Source organism: Anguilla anguilla, chromosome 2 (assembly GCF_013347855.1).
Source record: "Anguilla anguilla isolate fAngAng1 chromosome 2, fAngAng1.pri, whole genome shotgun sequence".
Classification (NCBI taxonomy): domain Eukaryota; kingdom Metazoa; phylum Chordata; class Actinopteri; order Anguilliformes; family Anguillidae; genus Anguilla; species Anguilla anguilla.
The window spans coordinates 19,054,503-19,076,883 of NC_049202.1; the positions used below are offsets into that span (position 1 = coordinate 19,054,503).

The window sequence follows — 22,381 nt, forward strand, 5'->3', positions numbered from 1 at the left end:
AGATATACTTTGAGGACGTATAAAGGATGGGGTTTCTAAAGGGAAGAACAGGCCCGACGGGAATATGGTTGGCTAGGAACAGAGTGAATGGATGGAGCACCTGAGTGGGGATCACGGCTCCCTTGAGTGGCGTCCAATCACACAAATCACGGCACGGCACGGCACGGCACGGCCAAACCACACCCCCACCGCCCCTTGCCCCTCCCACCTCGCCCGGGGAAACACCGCCTGCCACGACGACCATCCCGGCGGAATCTGCGGACGCGGAAGCGGCCGAACCGCCGCCGGTCTCTTTCCTCAGGCGCGCGCTGAAGAGGCGGGTCCTCCGCGGCGCTGGTCTCGCTGTTAGCCTCTTCGCTTCGCGGCGCCCGCGCGCCACGCTCACGACGCCCGACTCGGCGCGGCGCCGCAGGCGGGCACAAGCTCTGCACGGAGCTCACGACACCCCTGCCCCCCCCCCCCACCCCGCCCGGCCAACTTCGGCGAGGCGGGGTTTGTCTGCGCTTCGTACTCCGGCCGAAATGTTCCTTCGAACGTTCGAATCGAAAAGCGAGTTCGCAGCTGCGTTTCCTTTCTTTCGGGAGGGAGGGGACTTTTCTACGGTGAGGTTTCAACAGCTGGCGGGGGCGCCGGCGACGGCGGTGGGATTCAGGCACCGACCCCTCCTGGTGCCGGAAGGTTCCGGCTGTACCCTGCAGGGTGAGTATTGATCGTGACGGGGGTACAGATCATTCCCGCTGTGGGTCTCGCCCCATGTGACCTGTGTGTGGGCGTGAGGCCACACGTACAGAGGAGGAGGGGGAGAGTGGGGGGGGGGGGGGGCGAGAGAAAGAAAGGAGGATCAGGGGGGAGAAGCATTGAGGGAAAGAGCAGCATGAGAGAGCGGGGGGATTGGAGAACAGGGAGAGAAGAGAAGGAGCGAGAAGGGGACAGGCAGAGGAGGAAGAGTGATACAGAGAAAAAGAGACAAAGAAAGCAAAGTTGGGGGAAGGAGAGACAGATAAAGAGGTAACGAGCTGAGAGAGAGGCAGAGAAAGGGTAATGGTGTATGAAAGAAAGGACAGAAAGTGAGGGAGAGAGTAAGAAAGAGATAAAGAAGGAGAAAGAAGGGTCAAAGAAGAGTCACAGAGGCTAAGGAGTCAGGGAAGTGGGTAAAGCAGAGCAAGGACAAGATGGAAAGATAATGGAGAGTGAAAGACGTAAAAGAGAGGAGCAGAAGAGCAGAGATGAAGAGAGGATGAGGAAGAGAGAAAGGAGAAGGGTGGGATCCAGAGAAGAGTGTTCAGATGTTCAGAACACAGGACTGGGGCCGGGTGGAGCAGGAGCGGGGCAGACCAGAGAGGCGTGGCCTTTTCTGATTGGCCAGGCCCACCCAGCAGCCACTTTCCCTGCACTTCTTGCGGGGCAGATGATGGGGGTGCTGGACGTAAGGGGGGGGGGGGGGGGGGGGGGGGGGGGGCTTGCGATGACAGCCCGGGGGAGGCTACATGAGGCCAGGATACCCACCGTCCTGAGGGGGGCCAGTGCCAAGCAGGAACTACAGACGGAAGGTAGCCGGGGGGGTTGGTGTGGGGGGGGGGGGCTGTCAGCGTGGGTCCAGTACTGGGGAGGAGGCGGGGGAGGGGGTGAGGACCCCACGGCTGCCCGGCGAGGTGCCACGAGCGGCTCGTCGCTCAGTGAAGCGCGGCGCTCTTCACTGGAGAGAGCTTCACCCCCGTCAAACACAGCCAGAAGCTCCGGGGCCTCCTGGTCACCTCCTGCAGAAGAGAGGGAGGGAAAGAGGGAGGGCGGAGAGAGTAAGGGAGGATTACATACTGCATGTCTGAAAAGAGAAAAGGTCACACAGAACCAAAAGAAGCAGGCTGAAGATGACACCACAGCTACACAGTAAAACGTTTGGTGTTAAATCAACACTTACCAAGTGCATATAGTCCCTATTGGACTTGTATGTACTCGGTTAAGAGTTGAATTAACACTGGGAAAGGGAGTCTGGAATATTCCGGAGAGAAATTCCTCTTTTGATGGAAAAGAGAGCAGAGTTCATTATGTCACAGGTCAACAAGGCCTACTAAAGTAAGGCCGCTATAGGATTGCAAGAGTCTGACATAAGCGGAAAGCACAAATAGTGTGGACTAAAAAAAACTGGACAGAATTGTGGATGGGGGTCATGGAACAGAGACACAGACTTTAAGGCACTTATGCAAATATGATGCAGCCTTGAACTGCCTCCACTGTGCCTGCATGTCTAAAGCCGCAATTTGGAGGGGGTTCAAGGGGCAGGTTACCTGGGGGGGGGGGGGGGGTCCCTCAGGAGGCCACCGCCCAGCGGCCCATGCCTACTGCTGGGGTAGGGATGTTGGCAGGACAGGGCGGTGATGGAGGTGGAGGTGGTGGTGCTGGGGGTCAGAAGGCGGCACGGGAGGATTGTGGGAGGAAGTGAGGTGGGGAAGGGGACGGGCGCGGCCTGTGGCGCTGGCGTCCGCGCGCTTCGTTGAGAGAGACAAGAGCGTGAGAGATGCACGCGGTGAGGGCGAGAGGGAGGCGGGCTCAGACAGCCAAGGATCCGAAACATCGCAGTCTGCACCCCCAGGAGTGACTTCACAGGAACTTAACATAAACAGTACATAATAATACTCACAGGAACTTAACATAAACAGTACATAATAATACTCACAGGAACCAGACAGGGGAACATTTAACATGAACTATATAAGATAAAATCCAACAAAACCCACTTGAATGAGGCTGAAATCAAACCACACCCAAAGCAAGATTGAAGGCCAGTGAAACAAACCTAGTTTAGTGTGATTATGGCAGAGGTGGAAAGTCCAGGGGTCAGAAGTAAAAGTGCTGCCGTGTGTTTCTTCATCCCACGAACGCAGCCAGCTGATTTCACTAATTAGTTATACCTCCTGGCTAAAGAATTGTTCTAATTAGCAAATCCAGGTGATTGTAATAACAATACTTGGGAGGACTTTTACTTTCAGAACCTTTTTCTTCCACCTCTGGACTGCGGTCACATGAGAGTTTAATCAAAGCCCTAGTTGTGCGTTAGTTGCACGAAGAGGACACTAGGTGGCGACGTGACACATGGAGACACTGCGAATGGGCGGTGAGTGACAGACGGATGGTGAGACGGTGTAAGCCTGAGTGACAGACGCACGCTCGCGCAGGCAGAGCAGGGGATAAGCCGGGCGTTAGAAGGGCTTCCCGACAGGGCCGGGGACCGGTTTCGCGAAAAACGTGACTCGCCGGCAAAGATGCGGCCATTTTCCACGTCTGTTTCTGGAGCATTTCATTAAAAAATTGCAATTCGCTTTCCCGAACGCACCTCCCAAAGCACCCACTCAGAGAAATTCATTGCCCACCCCCCCCTGCCTCCCACTACTTCAATGGCAGCACGCATGTGACACTAGAACATTCCGTTCATGGAGAATAGGCCCCAGTTGGTGAATACAGTTACTGAATATATTTTTTCGCTATAAATTAAACAATGTAATTGTTAATCACCAGGATTATCCACGCACATATGTTTCAAATGAGATCCAGTTGAAGCGTTTGGTGACACCTACTCTTCAAAAATAACTGCTAAAATCAACTATTTTTGGTACTTTTGCAAATATATTAGCTATACCAATTCCTTTACTTCTGAAATAATCATATTTTGATGATTGAATGGTCTTTCAGATGAGATTTTTTTGGAACCAAACTCTTCAGTTGTATTCACCCAGTATTTGGTGTAATGACCATAGAAATTCAAATAGTCCTTAGACGTGGGTGCTGAATCAGTTTCTTAAATGCAGAACACAGGAAAAGCACAGGGCTAGCACAAGGACAAAATGACATCTTTCAGGAGGCTACTGCCCCACAAGGCATAGAGAGATTACTAATGACTCATAGGTAATTCTCAAAAAGATCTCAATGTGTTCTGTATCAAAACTCTCAAAATGTCATTTTTTTAACACACCTCAAAGTCTAGTTAATGACAACACATTCTGTGTTTACTTTTAATATAGTCTGTGTTAAAAAGTCTCTTTTTCCAGTAACACATTCATTTCATATTTGTAATACCAAAGTACTTCTGTGTTTCAAAATGCGTTGAAAGTAAGACAAAAGTACAATCACAAAAACTGTTTTAAATTAACACATCCTTTTTGAGAGTCGTACAACGCAATCTGCCCACAGTAATCCGTATTTCAAAATGAATTTAATTTCTGCAAAGAATCACGTGGACGACCGTGATCACAATTTTCTCCGGTCCAAAATGTTATTTATCTTTAAATTATATTTATCTTTGCCTCCTTCGTACAAGCAACACAAAAGCCATACTTTCCAGGGAAGGTATGTTTGCTGCATGCTGGAAGCAGAGGTCTTTGTGAACCGCGAGCGATAAATGCAAAGAAATAGCGTATCGCGTTTGTGAAAAGAGCCCCAGGTTCACTCAGTCACACATCAATAAGCAGCGAGAACCTCTCGCAGGCTTCCGCCCTGGCCCCCACCGCTCTGCAGCTACAACAGCCTCCTCTCTTTCACTCTCACACATTTTAGTTTCTTAGTGTTTTGTGTGTGTGTGTGCGCATGTGTGTGCGGTTGTATGTGCGTGTGTGTGTGTGAGAGAGAGAGAGAGACAGTGAGTGAGTGAGTGAGTGAGAGACACAGTGAGAGTGAGTGAGAGAGAGAGAGTGAGAGTGAGAGTGAGTAAGAGTGTGAGAGAGAAAGTGTGCGAGTGGGTGAAAGAGAGAGAAAGAGAGTTAGAGTGAGAGTGAGTGAGAGAGACAGAGTGAGAGTGAGAGTGAGTAAGAGTGTGAGAGAGAAAGTGTGCGAGTGGGTGAAAGAGAGAGAAAGAGAGTTAGAGTGAGAGTGAGTGAGAGAGACAGAGTGAGAGTGAGAGTGAGTAAGAGTGTGAGAGAGAAAGTGTGCGAGTGGGTGAAAGAGAGAGAAAGAGAGTTAGAGTGAGAGTGAGTGAGAGAGACAGAGTGAGAGTGAGAGTGAGAGTGAGTGAGTGAGAGAGAGTGAGAGTGAGTGAGTAAGAGTGTGAGAGAGAAAGTGTGCGAGTGAAAGTGTGAAATTGAAAGAGAGAGAAAGCGAGTCAGAGTGAGAGTGAGTGAGAGAGAGAGAGAGAGACAGAGTGAGAGTGAGAGAGAGAGAGAGAGAAATGGAGGGACTCACAAAGCTGCGGGAGACGGCCAGGTGTTGGCGCTGTGCTCCGATGGCGGTCCCGCTCAGGCTGCGCGCCACGCGGCGCAGGTTCTCGGGGCTGTACGGCTCCTCCTCCCCGCCCCAGGGCCCCCAGCCTGACGCCGCCTGGGACAGAAGCGCCAACCGCCAGAGTCATCAAACGCAATCCAGGCTGCACTGACACGCTCCGAACAGCAGGGGGCCACAGGGCACAGTGCTACTCAACTTAGAACATCATGTTCCTAATTTAATATCTCTAAGTGGGTAACAATTTAATAATGATAATACTCACAAGATGTACCAATAATACAATCTTAAAAATCTATCCCCAGATATATTTTGAGGATTGGCATGTCTATGGCAGGTCGGGGCACTATTCTTTAATTCTACATTCATTGTAGACTTCAGAGTTTTTTAGTGTTCTTGCACACTACCGTATTTGAAATAAAAAATTGTAGGTTTTTGTGTGTAGACAAGTATGTGTGAGAGTGCATCTTAGTATCTATGAATGGACGTGCATATATGGATGTGCATGTATGCATGTGTATGTGTGTGTGTGTGTGTGTGTGTATGCGTGTGCGCGTGTATCTGTGTGTACATGTATATATGTATGTATGTATGTATGTATGTATGCATGTATGTATATATGTATGTATGTATGTATGTATGTATGTATGTATGTATGTATGTATGTATGATACATTAACACTCACCACTTGTTGGTAGTCAGCAGTGCTTACGCAGCCCGGGGCTCTGTACACAGTCTTCTCTATCTCTGCTGTGGGCGTTCGGGACCGTCCGGGCGGGGCTGTCCCAGGGAGACGGGTGTGTGCCATCACCGGCCCTGCAAGGAGACCAAAGGATTAACCACCCCATCCACCTGTTAGCTTTTACCTGTCTGAATGCCTATACCTGCCAGTCTTTACCTGTCTGAATGTCTATACCTGCCAGTCTTTACCTGTCTGAATGTCTATACCTGTCAGTCTTCACCTGTCTGAATGCCTATACCTGTCAGTCTTTACCTGTCTGAATGCCTATACCTGCCAGTCTTTACCTGTCTGAATGTCTATACCTGTCAGTCTTTACCTGTCTGAATGCCTATACCTGCCAGTCTTTACCTGCCTGAATGCCTACACCTGTGAAACTTTATTTGTCTGCATGCCTACACCTGTCAGTCTTTACCTGTCTGAATGCCTACACCTGTCAGTCTTTACCTGTCTGAATGTCTATACCTGTTAGCCTTTACCTGTCTGCATGCCTACACCTGTTATCCTTTACCTGTCTGCATACCTACACCTGTTAGCCTTTACCTGTCTGAATGACTACACCTGTTAGCCTTTACCTGTCTGAATGCCTACACCTGTGAGCCTTTACCTGTCTGCATGCCTACAACCGTTAGCCTTTACTTGTCTGAATGCCTACACCTGTGAGCCTTTACCTGTCTGCATGCCTACACCTGTTAGCCTTTACCTGTCTGAATGACTACACCTGTGAACCTTTACCTGTCTGCATGTCTACACCTGTTAGCCTTTACCTGTCTGCATGCCTACACCTGTTAGCCTTTACCTGTCTGAATGCCTACACCTGTGAGCCTTTACCTGTCTGAATGCCTACACCTGTGAAACGTTACCTGTCTGCATGCCTACACTTGTTAGCCTTTACCTGTCTGAATAACTACACCTGTGAGCCTTTACCTGTCTGAATGACTACACCTGTTAGCCTTTACCTGTCTGAATGCCTACACCTGTTAGCCTTTACCTGTATGAATGCCTACACCTGTGTGCCTTTACCTATCAGTCTTCATCAACGATTATACTGTTGCCATACAGGGTATTAGCCATTGCAGTGCATCTATTATCCAGATAGTAAAAGGCACACAGAGTCTGTCTTTTAAAAATAAAACAGAAACCTAAAAGCAAGCACTTATAAATATTCCGTGTGATGGCCACAAACCTTGATGCACCTTGATAGAAATCATCCCTGCATTTCCTTTTCTTATTCCACAAAATACAATTTTATTTAGGTTTAGATTATGTTCACCTGGTCCAATTAAAATAATTTTTCAACTCATTAAAATACTATGTTCACCAATGGGGTGTTCAATTGGAGAAAAGGGTTACCTAGTTTCCAGGCTGGCGAGCTGGCACCTTGTGGGGCCCGAGGGAGGCAGGGACCGGCCTGCAGGCTGGCCTGGTAGAGGGAGTCCAGCTCAGAGAGCTCCTCCTCTGGCGATGTTCTCCCTCTGCCCGGGGCATGCTGGGAATTGTAGTAGCGGCCGATGATCCCGCCCCGGCCTTCCTCTGGCGCCTGAGTGCCGGGCTCAGCCGCTTCCTGAGGTGGGGAGGGGTGACCTGGCATGCTCGGGGTAGGGTGGGGCAGAGGGGACAGCCTGGTGTGGCGATCGGGCGGGGTGTGGAAAGCAGCAACCACGCTGTCCGGCCTGTCCAGGCTCCAGGAGGACCAGTGGCGAGTAGGAGGGGCCAGCCCAGGGCTTGTGGGAGATGGAGCAGCGGGGTGTGCACGAGGAGAGATCCAGAGTGACTGTGGGGAAGCGGACCCTGCCTTGGCAACCCTCTTCTCTGGCTCTGTGAGAGCCGGTGAGGGGCCGTTGCTGTGTCGTGACTCATGCGCTGGGACTTGGCTGGCAGCCTGGCGTTGTAGAGGTGGGAGCGGAGGTGGGGGAGGGGGAGGGGGCGGGAGCTCTGGTGGGGCAAGCCCCTCCCCCTCAGACCCCCGGCAGTCAAGGGGCAGTGCGGGTAAAGACGTGGCGTTGTTTCTGTGGACAGGACGGATCCGTGGACCTGAGGTCTGGATGATGTTGGAGAGCTCAGCGGTGTCCCTCCATTTTGGAGGGGAAGGGGGTGGGTGATCACCCTGGTTCCTTTGCGGCCCCACAGGCGGGAGGGGGCAGGGAGACAGGACATGGCTCAGAGGGTCGGAGAGCGAGTTTCTACAAGGGGGGAGGGGCTTGGCGTGAAGAGGAGAGGGCGGGCCAAGGGCGGTGTCCTGGCCTACTTCCCAATCCCCTTCCTTATTGGTTGTCAGCAATACTTGGACCGAGCCAGGCTGTTCACTGTAGGGGAAAGGGGTAAGAAGGGAGAAGGCGGGGTCAGTGACTCTCAGCCAATCAGTAAGTATTATAAAAACCAATACGAAATGGCTCATCGATGGCACTGCTCTACTCCTGACCCAACAAATGGGACAATTTCTCCACACAGTAAATGCCAAAGAAAACCTTAAAGAACACCTTACACACAGCCTTACAGACAAAATTACAGATAACAGATGTCCTCACAGCAAATTTTAAAGACCACACAGAAGATCACACAGATGACCTTACAGTTGACCTTACAGAGGATCTTGCAAATGACCTTAAAGATGGCCTTACAGATGACCTTATGGAAAACCTTACAGACCTTACTGATGATCTCACAGAAGACCACACAGATGACCTTACCGGATGCTCCATTTATGATTCTGCAGGGAGCATGAGTACACCACATGTCCTTTGAGACCAGAGGCAGCCATTGAGCTATGTATAGGCGCCTGAGCCGGTGAGCACGCCCCCTCACAAAAAGGGAGGGGGCGTAAACACTATATTTTGCCATCTCATGTTTTACCACGTGTACGATGAGCCATCGTCAGTCTTCCCATTACCTTGCATGTACAGTAAGCGATAATGCCAAAGAAAGCACAATAATGTCTTTCATAAATCCATAAGCCCAAAAAAAATCCTCCCTTGTCAATCCCAGAACCCCACAATCAATGGTCTTTTTCATGCACACTGGCATGATGGGGGTCATCCCACTTCTCAGCCCTATGTTATCTCAATGCAATTCCTCCCAATTTAAACCAATGTTCTATATGGGGTGTTCCATTTTCTGTTTCCTCAAAGAATTTCCCCAGCAATTTTAAGCTCTATGTTCCCTCAGCCCAGCGCCTTAACAACCAGCAACCGGCACCCTAGAAACCAGCTAGCAACTGCCTAGCAACCACCCAGCAATCACTATAGTATCCACCTGGTAACAGGCAAGCAATCACCAAGCAACTACCTGTTATTACTTAGCAGCACTCTAGCAATCAACCAGTGACGCCCTAGCAACCATATAGTGATGCCTAAGTGACCAACTCATTCACCCTAGCAACCGCCAAGCAACGCCCTAGCAACCACCAATACTCACCTTGTGACCACTTGACAGCACCCTACCAACCAACTAGTAATGACTATTAATAACATATTAACCAGATAGTAACATCCTACTGTAAATCCTGATCAACAAAAATCTTTCCTTCACAGATTCCAGGCATTAAACTTCCATCTTATCCATTTTTTGAAGAGTCGAATGAGCGAGAAGAATAAAAGAATGTGAGGAAGAACATGAGTATAATGACATCAAATGTCATTGTGTTCCTGTACAGAGGGCAAAGGGATAAAAGATCCAAACAGAGACAAAACAAGGCATGTCAAAGCTTACAGTTTGTAATGAGTTGGACTCATTTTATTGATGGACAACATACGCTACTTTCAGTATGCAAAACAACTTTCATACAATAAAATTTGGAATTCCAGGATTCTGTAGCAAGTGGGCATACAACACTACCAGTCATGTGACTGAACAAAGAGTAACTCGGAAGCTGCAGGTCGGTAGGCACTGTGGACCCGGAGGACCAGGGTTGGTTAGACCTGCATACACTGTAGCCCTCCAGTACCAGAGAACAGCCAGGCCAAACCAAGCTAGGTGACAAAATGGAGGATCAGTTGGCTTGTTTCACAATGATGTGCTTTGATAGGATTCGTGTGATTTATGGCATTGGAAGAGTGAGATAACCTTATTCTTATTTGTGTGTTTCGGCTTTTCAAAAATCACGTGTGTTCTGGCTTTTTATTACAGCCAACCAGTAGACCACCTCAGGCCATTGTAACAGTGATATTTATATATTCCTTAAGCTTATTTTAACACAAATCAAGTTTGGTTCATGGCCCTTTGCTTAGTCTATGAATAATTTTTTATCTCAGTAGACCAAGCGCCCACACATTTAGCAGTTAGCACCCACTGATTTCACGTCAGTCTATAATTCAATTAATTAAAATGCTGAATGTCTTTCTGAAGGGCAGTCTGAAATACAGCAAATTACAGAATATGAAAGCGTTTGTTGAACTAACTGGTTAGAAGTCCTGAGCACAGGGCTCTCATTCTTTATGGAACTTGTACACATATTTGACATAATGTGGTTGAAGAGGACAAATCATCCCTGAACAGAAAGTATTAACACAAATTAGCACATTGCATTTAATTCAGAGTTTGGTAGAAATGTGATTTTTTTTTTTAAATCATTAAAATCGATGTGCAAGGGCCCCCCCAAACAATATATCTTTCTTAGATATATTTTTTTCTTAAAAAAATATTTGTTTTTGCTCTTGAGATTATCCAAATTCAAGTGGAACATAACTCAGGTTATTATGTCGACACTCAGCAATAAAAAAGAGTAGTCTCTCATGGACTACTCTTTAAGGAAGCAATGGAGAAAATTTCTTTAGATCTTCGTTTTATTAGAACGTACTTGTTTTTGTCCTTGATGTTGTCTAGATTTCTTCAAATGGAACATAGCATAAGCTGTTGTATCTGCCTTAAGCCACAAAAAATGAATAGTCTCTCTTGGTCTGTTCTTTAAGGAAGTAAAAGAGAACATTTCTTTAGATGTTCGTGAGAGTTAAGCATGTGATTACACAAGCCCAGCGTCTGTTCCCCGACCCTGTCCAGAGGGGCGGCTATGAGGGGCGATGGGAAGGGGACAATTAACGATGAAATCCGAACGCTCACAGATTCAGCCTAGCCACACTTCACACCGGCCACAACCACGAGTCCTGCAGTCATCTCTACCTTTCATATACGTGAAGCCCAAAGCCTCAAGTTCTAATCAGCAGCTAACATACAAATGGTAAGGCAAACTGTTTCCATGGCAACCAAACTAAAAATACACCCTTTTCCCCATGGTGATGTGTGACCATGGTAAAAAAAAAAAAAAGAATAAAAAAAAAAACCATGACGTACATTTCTCTTTTTTTTGGGTTCTGTTTTTTATATTTTCTTACCACCGAAGAACAACGGAGACGTTTCCCCTGTCTTCCCATGCCCAGAATCGCTGAGAAAACGGTGTCCATCGTGTGATCTGCACCTCTGTCTGAACGCTGAAATTGAAGTTAATATTTACAATCACAGCAACAGGCTGGGACAGGCTCACTTGTCTTCTACCCTCATCTTCCAGCACACGGGACGTCCCAGTGAAACTGGGGTACGCACAGAGTGAAATAGGGCTTTGAGTCATCACCCAACATTGATCGATCCTTGTCAGTGAATGACGAAGGGCGCAGTTTCATCGATTGAGAATGCAGTTTTATTTCATCCGCAAGGAGGACGGCAAGGCCTCCTTTACCATATATGGAAAAGCTTGTGATGTAATGGAAAATAACACAAGGTGAGCACCCAGATTGCAAGTAGGCAAGTGGAGTCAAAGAAGAAGCTACAGCAAGACAACGAGAGGAAAGCTGCTGTTTCTGGAGGATAAATAAAAAATATCACTTCCTGCAAACATGGGAAATGTGTGCCGTTTGCACAGGTTAAGCCACTCTCTCACGTTTGTTTGAATGTTAGCCCACCATTCCAAAGAAAGAAAAAGTACAGTTTGCTTACACTGAGGCTTTACTCCTCAATAAATCATTGATGGTTTCCCAATCTATGTCCCTTTGGTAATGGTTAGAGCAAGGGCCAAGGATAGCACATCTATTACAGAGTACAGAATGTGGGCGAGGTTTGCTGTTGCACCCAAAAAAAGGCTACTCCGTAAATATTCTGCAGTAAATATTCAGGTGCAAAGAGACAAATGTTGAAAATTTTGAAAGTCCGGAGAACAATGCAAGCTGCTATCACATCAGAATGTGTGTGGAACTTGCACAAAGCTGTGCAGAGCACAAAGGACTCAAACTGTGAAGCACATGCTCAACTCGCTGGCTGGCCTTCCCCAGCTGAGGTGAGAGAGGCTAAGGCTCCTCCTCTTCCTCTTCCTCCTCCATTGGTAGGTGTTCCCACCTCCGTAAGTCCAACTTTCTGAAGACCCAGACCTCCATAATGGCAGCTTCATTATGAAGGAAAAACTAGACTGCATCTCGTGATCGCACTCACCTCAAAGGAAAGGTCCCACAGGACACTGGCAGTGCCCTGCAGGATTAGGCTAATCTCAGACACGGCTGACAGGTAAAATGTAGGACATAAACAACGCACACAGAGTCTGAGACAGGGCACACCTCACTGCGGAGCTGGGACACACGGGGGAAACGGAACTGGTACCTGGGAGGCCCCTGTGGGCGGGTCTGCTCCTGCTGCGCCGGTTGCGGTTGCGGTTGCGGCTGCGGCTGCGGCTGCATGCGCTGCTGTAGGCCCCGTGCTCTCCTCATGCACTTTTGCAGCTTGGTTTCTGCAGCCATTGTCCTGCTATGAGTGTGAGTTCTGCCCTCATGCATGGCAAGTCTTAGTTTGGCTAAAAACAAACAAACAAACAAACAAAAGCAAAAGAAACAAAAAAGCAGAAAGTAAAGGAAAGAAAGAAACGCAGGAAAAAAAGAGCTGAGTTATGGAGAGCATGCAAAGTCCTCTCTGTCTGTTACACAGAAAACACAAAGTTGTGAATTTATAAAAGAGGGCTCAGAGTGGGGCAGGGACAACCCCACACAACCCGTTTACACGCACACACACACACACACATGCACGTGCGTGCACACACACACACATACACACACACACACAAATGCACACAGATACAGTGCAGGAGGCATGTTACGTGAGTGACATTTCATAGGGAAGATGGAGCGGTTTAGGCCAATAGAGCTTCTTGGTCTCTGTACAACTTTGGTTTTAAAAGGAAACCGCTACACATGTCCCCAAACCAGAATGGAAAAAAAACGATAAAATAATAATAATAATAATAATAATAATAATGAAATAAATGAACCAAGCTAAAAGATAACAGTGTTAAAAGATGAATCTAGTAATGGGTTTTAAAGCTGCTTTCTTTTGCCAAATATGATATGTTCAAAGGGGCCACTTCATCTCACCTCTTTAGCCATCAGCTAACTGAAACGATAAGACACATACAGTGCTCATCACTTCAGTATTTTTATGGGTAAGAGCAGCAGAAGTGGATGATCTGAACATAATATTTAATCAAATTTGACTAAATTTCTATGGGAAATGGCCAAATAAGAGTTGCTCTTATGCAGGAACAATGTCTACTTCAAGGGGCCGACCGGAGTGACTATGCATCACTGAACCTGAGAGACTGTTTAGCTCAAGGTTTGTTGTCATTGCCCCAGGGTTTAACTAAAGGTAATGACATTTGACTTAGGGTAAATTTTGCATTTGATTTAGGGTAAATTTCATTACCTTTCGTCAATAGGCACACGCTCCAGGACCAAGAAAAATCACGCTAAGAGTTGCTGGAGAACCCTGCCGTCAAACGACAGGATCAGAGACCACGGAGGTGCAGGAGTGCTATATGCTATACGTTTGCGTGTGGGGAGGTAGTGGGTGGCGTTGTTGTTAGAGACAAAGAAAGCGGGACCGAGCACAGCGACACACAGACGGCCACAGAAGGACTCGAGTCGGGACGGGGACACAAATCTGCAATGGGGGGGGGAGGGGGTCTGACTCAGAATCCCGGTGCGCCACCCCCGTCCGTGCGTGCGTGCGTGCGTTTGTCCGCGCGTGTGTGTGTGCGTGAGATCAACAAGAGAGAAGCGCCTTTCTTCGCCCCGGCTCTTGTGATACGCTGGCAAACGTAAGGCCGCAAGTGACGAAGGCAGGACACCAGGCGCAGAGGCAACTCCCCCTCGTACCCCCTACCCAGCAAAAAGGGGGAGGGGGGGGGGGGGTTTGGGTTTGGGTTGGTTTGGCACTGGTGAGCGCGAGCAGCTCTGTGTAAAGTGCCTCCTCCTCTTCGGCATTAACACAGACAGGGGAGCGCGGCTGGCCTAAATAAACCGCTTCTGATCCGCTGCTCAAAAATAGAACGGCCCGGACCTCGAACAGCCCAAAAATGTTCCCCTATCAGTACCCGCGCAGGCTGTTATACCCCCTGCCATGACGGCCAAAACAACCGACCGGAGGACAGAGAGGTAGTACACTGTGTGAAATGTGCAATTTTAGCGACCCTGTCCCACCCACCGCCCGCCGCCCCCCTGGAGCTGCCATTTTTAATTTGTTCGCAGGGCGGGACGGCGGTAACAGGGATGTACGAGCGCGCTCCACAGGAAGCTGAAGTTGGAGAGCGCCGCCTGCCAGCGTGTCCGCATCCAGCAACAGCGCCGCCTCGGAGGGAAGGCGTGTTCGGATCTCCTGCGCAGGGCGGGCGGCCTGTCTCCGTGACAACGACCTGAGGGACAGACGGAAATGACGCGCCGGACGAGGCGGGATAAGACGAGACAGGACGGGACGGCACAAGACGGAACGGACGGACGGACGGGCGGGCGGAAGAGCTGAAGGACAGACGGAAGCACACGCAGTCGGGAGCATGGAGCAGCAGCAGCGTCGGCGCTAGCGCTAGCGGTAGCGGTAGCGGCGGGGGCAGGGGCAGCGGCGGCGGCAGCAGCAGCAGCGGGCCGGGGTTACTTACACACTGCCTGGTTGCAGACGCACAGCGCCGCGGCCAGGTCCGAGCCCTGCTCGAGACGCAGGGACTGCTCTAGCAGGGCGTCGGCCTCGGCGAGGCAGCGCTCAGAGCCGTCCCCCGTCCCTGCGGAGCAAGACACCAAGGCAACGGGGCGCGCGGCTGTGAGCGGGGCCCCCGGGGGACGAGCCCGTCCCGCCTCCCCGCCCACAGCCACGCCCCCGTGCGTACATACCCCCTCCAACAGACCTGGAAATAAACCCCGCCTACTGCCCCTCCCACAACCGTGTCCCACGGCCCCGCCCACTGGCAAGCAGGCCCCATACCAATAAGCACATGTTGTGCGAGCGTCACGTATGTACAGCTGTGTCTGCGTAGGCATATGTGTACATGTTTGTGCATTTCTGCATGTTCTGTATTTCCCTTCATAGTGGATAGGGCTCCATGTTACTTGTTTTCTTGGCTGTTGCTTACAACACAGTATGTAGCTACCCAATGCGTAGAGTGCAGACCAACAGTACCTCCGTCGAACGCAGAGGACCGTCCTGTACATGACCAGGCTACCAGGTCACACCCCGCCCCGCCCTCTTTTCTGGAACCCCACACTGACTGAGACTCACAAGACTTCAGCTCGGTCTAACGGCGCGGCCGACGGGCGGACGAGACTGGTGCCGCCAACTGTCACAGCTCCCTCGCCCAATCAGCTGCAGCCTTCACCTCCTCTGAGCCGCACCCGCCCCCTTCCTCTCGCTCCGGCTCTGCATTACCTGGAGCTATCTGCCAGATCCTCTTCCTCCCTGTAGTCTCACCTACCTCTCTCTAACGCAGTTTCTCCCTTTCTTTCCACACCCTCTGCGCTTATTCCTCTCTCATTAATTCGATTCAACATGCTTTACTGACATGATATACATGGACTATATATTGACAATACATAAATACAAGCAGTACTGTAGTGAAACAATTTTAACTGAAGACCATTCACTCTAGTTATCCGAATGGTTACTTTAACAGCAAAATAATAAACAGGCTCTATATTTAATAATTAGAAAAGCATTTTTAAATGTAAACACTTCTAATATTGTCCCTCAAGTGGTGGGGCTGAGGTACATACTGTCCAGTAAGTGGGGCTTTTGGCCGCTGGCAGCTCTTTCCCATTGATCAGCAAAATCAGCTAATTTTTTTAATTAACTGAAATATATCTTCTACAAGATGGGAGAAGCATAAAGCTGTCTCTTTTCAACTGCTGATCTCTCTGGCTCTTCCTCTCCCTTACCATCTCTTCTCTCCCTTTTTTCTCTCTCACTCTATCTCCGTCCCTGATTCTCTGTCTTTCTATCTCTATGTCCGTCTCTACCTTTATCTTTCCCTTTCTTCTTCCCCTCCACCCCTCTCTCTCTCGTAGGTGTTGGTGTAGTGCGGTGTTTACCCTGGTGCTGTAGCTCATCCAGGTCCATGTACTTGCTGGGTCTGGGGTTGAAGCCCATGGCGACCTCTCTCTCCTTCTCCCTCTCCCTCTGCAGCTCCTGCTGCCGCGCGCGGCGAGCCACCTCCTCCTGCAGCTCGTCCAGCTCGCTGCGGCCTTCACCGGCTGCGTGCACAGGGGGACGAGCGCGCACACACACACACACACACACGCACACATAGGGAGACACACACACACACACACACACACACACACACACGCACACATAGGGAGACACACACACACACACACACACACACGCACACACAGGGAGACACACACACGCACACAGGGTGACACACGCACACACGCACAGACACACACGCACACACACATAGGGAGACACACACACACACGGGGAGACGCGCGTGCACACACACACAGGGAGACACATGCACACACACACACACACACACACACACACACACATAGGGAGACACACACACACACGGGGAGACGCGCGTGCACAAACACACAGGGAGACACACGCACACACACACAGGGAGACACGCACACAAGCACAGACACACACGCACACACACAGGGACACACACACACACGCACACATACAGACACACACACACACACACACACACACACACAAGGAGACACACACACAGTACAGAGACAAACAGGGAGAAGGGATAAATTTAGGATTACTTTTCCTCAAACTAAAACCCATAAATTTTAGATTAGACTACGGACAAAATGTTGCGTATTACGTATATGTGTAAAACATGAATACGCTTTCACTGTGGCTTGCTAGCTAGATAATTGTTCTGTCAAGCTGAGGAAGGCACTAGCTTGAGTGTGGGTTGCAATTATAGCCTATTATATTACCTAGTTCTATTAATGGAGAAGTGACCTTGTCGACTGCAAACAAGTTTAGTTTCAACTTCAAATCAAGAGAGTAGAGTTGAGTTTAAAAAAAAAATTATTTTACTGTAACCATGTTTAGGAGGCTAAATCTTTGATAGCCACTCCCATAACAATGACACGTTTGGTGCACATGACACTAAGCCTGAAGTGACTGACAGATGGAAGTGCCTATGTGGTAGTTGGTCTATAAGGTTTGGTTTTCTCAAAAAGAGACTGCTATTGGTGTGGGAAAACGTTCACCTCCCAACCATGCTCTGAATTGCATTCTACATTTGTGAATTGTGTTATATGTGTTATTTGTGAATCATTCTCAATATTTGTAAATTGCATTGCACATTTGTGAATCCTGTTGAATATTTCAGATAGTTCAGATTAATTCATCAACTGTGGTCTTTAAATTGCACTCTACATTTATGAATTTGTGAATCATACTCCGTATTAGAGAATTGCATTCTACTTTTGTAAATCGTATTTTATTTATGAATCATGCTCTGTATCTTTTTTTAAACTGACATTTAGCATACAGTATGCTCTCTTTCACACACTCTCAGAGTTACGCAATGTTACATAAGATTATCTCACTAATACTGGAACAACAGTATGCACCAAACGGAACATGTTTTAACAAACTGCTAACATAAAACCCCAGCCAACATACAAAGGCACACTATACATGTGCACACAAGTGAGCGTGCGCACACACACGCAAACACACACGCAATCACACTGCCAAGGGTGGACAACATGGATCTAACAAGTAATTTAATACATGTTTCTCCATGCCTTTATTAATCAGTATTTTTTCTAATACTGGATGTACTTTTACAAAAGAACTTGTTTAAAGACTGAAATATCAAAACTGGTATTAAATATAATTTATTTTAAAATATTGCAATCTGTGACAAAAACTACGGAAATATAAAATACATTACCATTATATCATACATTTATAATCGTTTCCTGTCCAGTCAATGCATGATCTGATATTTAAAATGTATTACTATTAAAATCCTGGTTAGCAGTAAAGTAGGGCAAACCAGACAGGCTGCTGTAATATTAAAAGGACCGTGCTTTTAAAGGGCACCGTTATCACAGCCTGTCTCAATACAGCAACAGCGGATGGGCGTTTTTCTATTTGGTGATCTGCCCCATTAACTCGAACAGCATTTGAGATCCTTATGTATAAGGTGCTTTAAATCATACCAGTGAAACCTGATATAAACAAATTCCAGCTATTCTTGAGGGTGCCATGCGCACACTCACCACCTCTCTCACGCACACGTATGTGTTCGTAGATGCACACACACACACACAAATACACACAAATACACACAAATCCACACATCCGCTTCCACACACGCGCATACACAGTTGCACGCAAACCCACGCACACACCGAGGTTGACGTGGCTGCTGTTCCAGGAGGGTGTGGGCGTTCTGTTGTCCTGCAGGATGGCACTGCTGCTCTTGGATTTGGGGACACTGCGCCAGGACGGTACAGGAGTCAAAGGTTTCTTCACCGCAGCGTCCCTGTGGGGGGGGGGGGGGGGCATGGGGACACACGGCCAGCATTACAGAACTATCTGTCACTTCACATAAGGGCACTTGTAGACGTACACAAACATCAACAGGTGCCCCAATACAGTTACCAGGGAACAGTGTTAGTCTTGGAATGAGAAGCTAATGTGCGTGTGTTTTCAGGCAGATGTGTAAGTAAAAGCAGATGGTTGCAGGTGTGTTCTGGTATATGTCAGTGTGTGTGTGCATGTGTGTGCGCGTAACTGCGTGTGTTTCTGTATCTGTGTGCAAGCACAGGTACTGTGTGTGATATCTGTGTGTATGTGCATGTCAATTCAATTAAATGTTTTAGCATTTTTGTAGAGATGCTGCTTCGTAAGCAAACAGAAAATAGAAAATTGGGAAAGACTGGGGAAAAAATAGTAAAAAGAAAAAGCATTAAAACTGGTGGAAAAAAACTTAACAAAACTGGGAGGACCTGGGCTATAATGGGGAAGCCCATTCTTTCCGGCTGGCTAACTGGTAATAGGCAGGTAATCTATTAGAGCAAATAGTCACGGTGGTTGCAGAGAGAGATTATATTAAAGCAGCTGGTAAAATAGTCCAAGAAGTTTATATTAGTATACAGATCAAGGGCAAGGGGATACATCCAGGCCTCTAGGGGGCGCCATATACCTGAGAGGGGCGGCTCTGTTTGCCTCAGCAAGGGGCATATCCATGCTGACAGGGCTGTTGCTGTTCCTCTCGCTGCTCTCGTAGCCACTCTCCATCCTCTGAATCAGGCGGGGCGGGGGGTCGAGCCCCCTCAATGGCGGCGGGGGCGGCGGGCAGCGCTCCACGACGCTGGCGACGGGCGTCAGGACGCATCCCGTCCCTGGCCCCGGCCCCGGCCCCGCCCCCGTCCCCGTCCCGAGTCCCGTCCCCACCCCCTGCGCGCCGGCGTCCTCCGGCAGGGCTGTGGCCCCCGGGGGCCCGCTCCCGGCCTGCCGGGGCCGCTCCCGGCTGAAGATGCTGTCGATGTTCAGGGCCTCGCGGCGGGGCCTCCAGGCCGGGCGGTAGCGCCCCCCGGAGGAGCTGGACTTGGACTCGCTGCTGGTGCTCTCGTCCTCCCAGTCGTGGGCCCGCGCCCCGGGCTCCGAGCTGCCCACCCCCGAGCTGGAGGAGGACGACAGGGGCCGGCTGTGCGCCATGGGCCCCGGGTCCTTGAAGTCCCTCAGCCGGCCCGACGGGCAGGGCTTGGGTGTGGACCGAGGGGTCTGCTGGTCTTTCAGTGTCTCCCCTGGAGGGGGGGAGGGAGGGAGCAGAAAAAGACAGAGATAGCGGGGGAGAACTACACTTTAAAAGAATTGGTCTCATGGTAAAATACTGGCAGAACATTACCGTATAAATAACAGTAACTATGTTAAGCATACAGAAGCAAGCTGAATATCTCACAAATGTTACATGTATTGAGGAAATGATTTACACTTCAGCTGTTTACAGTTTTGTTCCCTAGCTATTTTCAGACTTTCACCTAAAACTCACTGACATTTTTCACTGTGTACTATAAAAAACGTAGCATTGCTATTTTTGTTGTTGCGCTTCTTTGAAATACAGCATTAGAAAACTGAAAACTGAGAAAGAATGAGAAAGAAAGGGGGATGGAAGGAGAGACGGCGAGGGAGCCCACACCTGGAGCGTCCATGCTGCTCTGGGAGCCCTTGTCGTCATCGTCGGGGTGACAGACGACGGTGCCCTGCGAGTCCGAGGAGAAGCGGCTGGCCATGGACTCGTGGTGCGGGTGCGAGCGCCGGTGCGTGTAGCTGTCCGCCGAGGAGTCCGTGCGCGTGTCGCTGGAGATGGACGGCTCCCGCCCTGGGACCGGCAAGGAGGGAGCGTCACGACAACGGCGGCCCGAGGGCTCACGTTAAAGGCAGGTGGGGTGGAGAAGGGGGGCGGGAGGGGACGGTTTACCCAGGTCACCCAAAACACCACAACCACCACCTGTGCCGTGACAGCTTCTACTGTCCGAAAGCGAAGACACCAAAACCGAAATGCCCTGCTCTCACTGTTAGAGCTACTGCTCGGGAAATGAGCAACTTCATCCCTACAGAGCTGAATAGAAGCTCAAAAACAGAGACGGCTTTAGTTTCACACAGCTAACCTTTAATAGCCTGATGTGACTCAGTGCCAAAATAAATGACTGTGTGACCACAGAGAGAGCTCTGTAGGGTTAAACAAATCAATACACCAATAAACAACTTCAAACACCAGGTTAGAATATTTACCGTGTTCATCATACAAGCAAGGGGCGGGTCTGGCAATTTACAAAGGAAAATCGAATTCCTTATGGCGGCTCTGACGCACACACATCTACTCCTAAACAAATCTATAGTGCTTGTGATGAACAGAAAAAGTTAAAGAGAGAGAGAGTAGTAAAAGTTTGTTTTGCTGTTACTGCTGGCTAAAGGGCTACCTACTGCATGCCACGAAAGGAGGAACAAACATCAGTGTGATTTATTTATTTCTTTTCTCTAGTTGGACTAATTTTCTTGGATTCACATTTACAGGTAAACTTTTGGTGCAACTGAGAGAAACATCCATACACGTTTTCATATTTTTAACAGTTAAATGATATTTTGATTTTCATAGGTTCTTTTTAGTCAGTTGGGAAATATTTTTGCAGGATTGAAATGAATGTGCCAAAGTCACACTCAATGTATTTGTGATGCGAACACATCATGGCCGACCTTTCAAAAGACCTAAATAACTAATGAGAACATCCCATTTTAACAATTAAATCAAATTTCAAGGCCAAATGATTTGTACACATTAACACGTCTACGTCAGCGTACAAAGGCAATTTGGTAAAACAATAACATGATTATCCAAAGTAAATATGGCATTAAGGTTAACCTGAGAATGTTTCCCCAAGAGAAATCGACAGTGCCAATCATAGTACTACTTTAAAACAAGGGCACCCAGATATTCAGGCAACTACTCAAACACAAGGCTAAGCCCTCTGCAGGGGCTCTTCTCCTACCCTGCGGCCCCCTTCTCCTGACTGGCCGTCGCTGCTGGGCTCCCTTACCTGAGTCTTCGCTGTCGTAGCCAGCCTTGCTGCAGTGGTGCAGGTCGAGGTGAGTGGGCAGGTCCTGCAGTGCCACCGGCGTCCCCCGGGGGTCAGCGTAGAGCAGCAGCAGGGGCTGGTAGTGTCCCTTGATACACCGGGAGACCACATCCTTCCACTTGGGCCCGATCTGACAAGAGACGCACAAAAGAGGAAGCATGGATTTGCAGCACACAGTGATTCTTCAGAAGTAGGTGTGTTTGCATGTGTGCGGGCTACAAAAAGCCAAAGACCTCTTTTCTCTTTTTAATTCAAACAGATAAAAGAGCCTGCGTTAAATGAGTAATAATATAACACGTAATAGAGTGCAATTTTTTCAGAATCATAATTTCAACCAAGTGTCTCTTGAGCCATCTCCTCAAATGCACTTACCATTGACACAGTAAATAGCTTAAACCCTACAGGCCACAACGTGCTTGAGCAGAGGCCACTCTAAACTTTCTTTTTTTTTCTTTTCAACCATACAGCAGTGGCTTTTTTTGTTTTGGATAATTGCCTTGCTGCATAACCCAATTACCAACTTCAGCTCACGAACAGACGACCTGACATTCTCCCAAAGAATTTCCTGGTAGAGCA

General features: G+C 48.7%; 1 protein-coding gene across 8 annotated transcripts in view; it reads right to left on the reverse strand.

Annotated features, from left to right (window-relative positions):
• Nucleotides 1–1,563: 1,563 nt before the first annotated feature.
• Nucleotides 1,564–22,381, reverse strand: part of LOC118221694 (inactive ubiquitin carboxyl-terminal hydrolase 54-like) — a 93,033-nt gene continuing 72,215 nt past the window's right edge. For 4 of the 8 annotated variants that reach the window (XM_035406992.1, XM_035406991.1, XM_035406988.1 and 1 more), the window contains 12 exons: nt 21,767–21,935; nt 20,368–20,550; nt 19,372–19,975; nt 18,575–18,708; nt 16,265–16,426; nt 14,845–14,964; nt 12,525–12,714; nt 7,299–8,251; nt 5,892–6,022; nt 5,170–5,304; nt 2,292–2,486; nt 1,646–1,760 (listed from right to left, as the gene is read on the reverse strand). In XM_035406992.1, coding sequence (XP_035262883.1) covers nt 2,337–2,486; nt 5,170–5,304; nt 5,892–6,022; nt 7,299–8,251; nt 12,525–12,714; nt 14,845–14,964; nt 16,265–16,426; nt 18,575–18,708; nt 19,372–19,975; nt 20,368–20,550; nt 21,767–21,935 — 2,931 coding nt within the window. In that variant the 3' untranslated portion in view covers nt 1,646–1,760; nt 2,292–2,336. Of the gene's footprint in view, nt 1,761–2,291; nt 2,608–5,169; nt 5,305–5,891; nt 6,023–7,298; nt 8,252–12,524; nt 12,715–14,844; nt 14,965–16,264; nt 16,427–18,574; nt 18,709–19,371; nt 19,976–20,367; nt 20,551–21,766; nt 21,936–22,381 lie in introns of those variants that run through there. The other 4 variants (XM_035406995.1, XM_035406993.1, XM_035406989.1 and 1 more) reach the window with 3 other exon arrangements.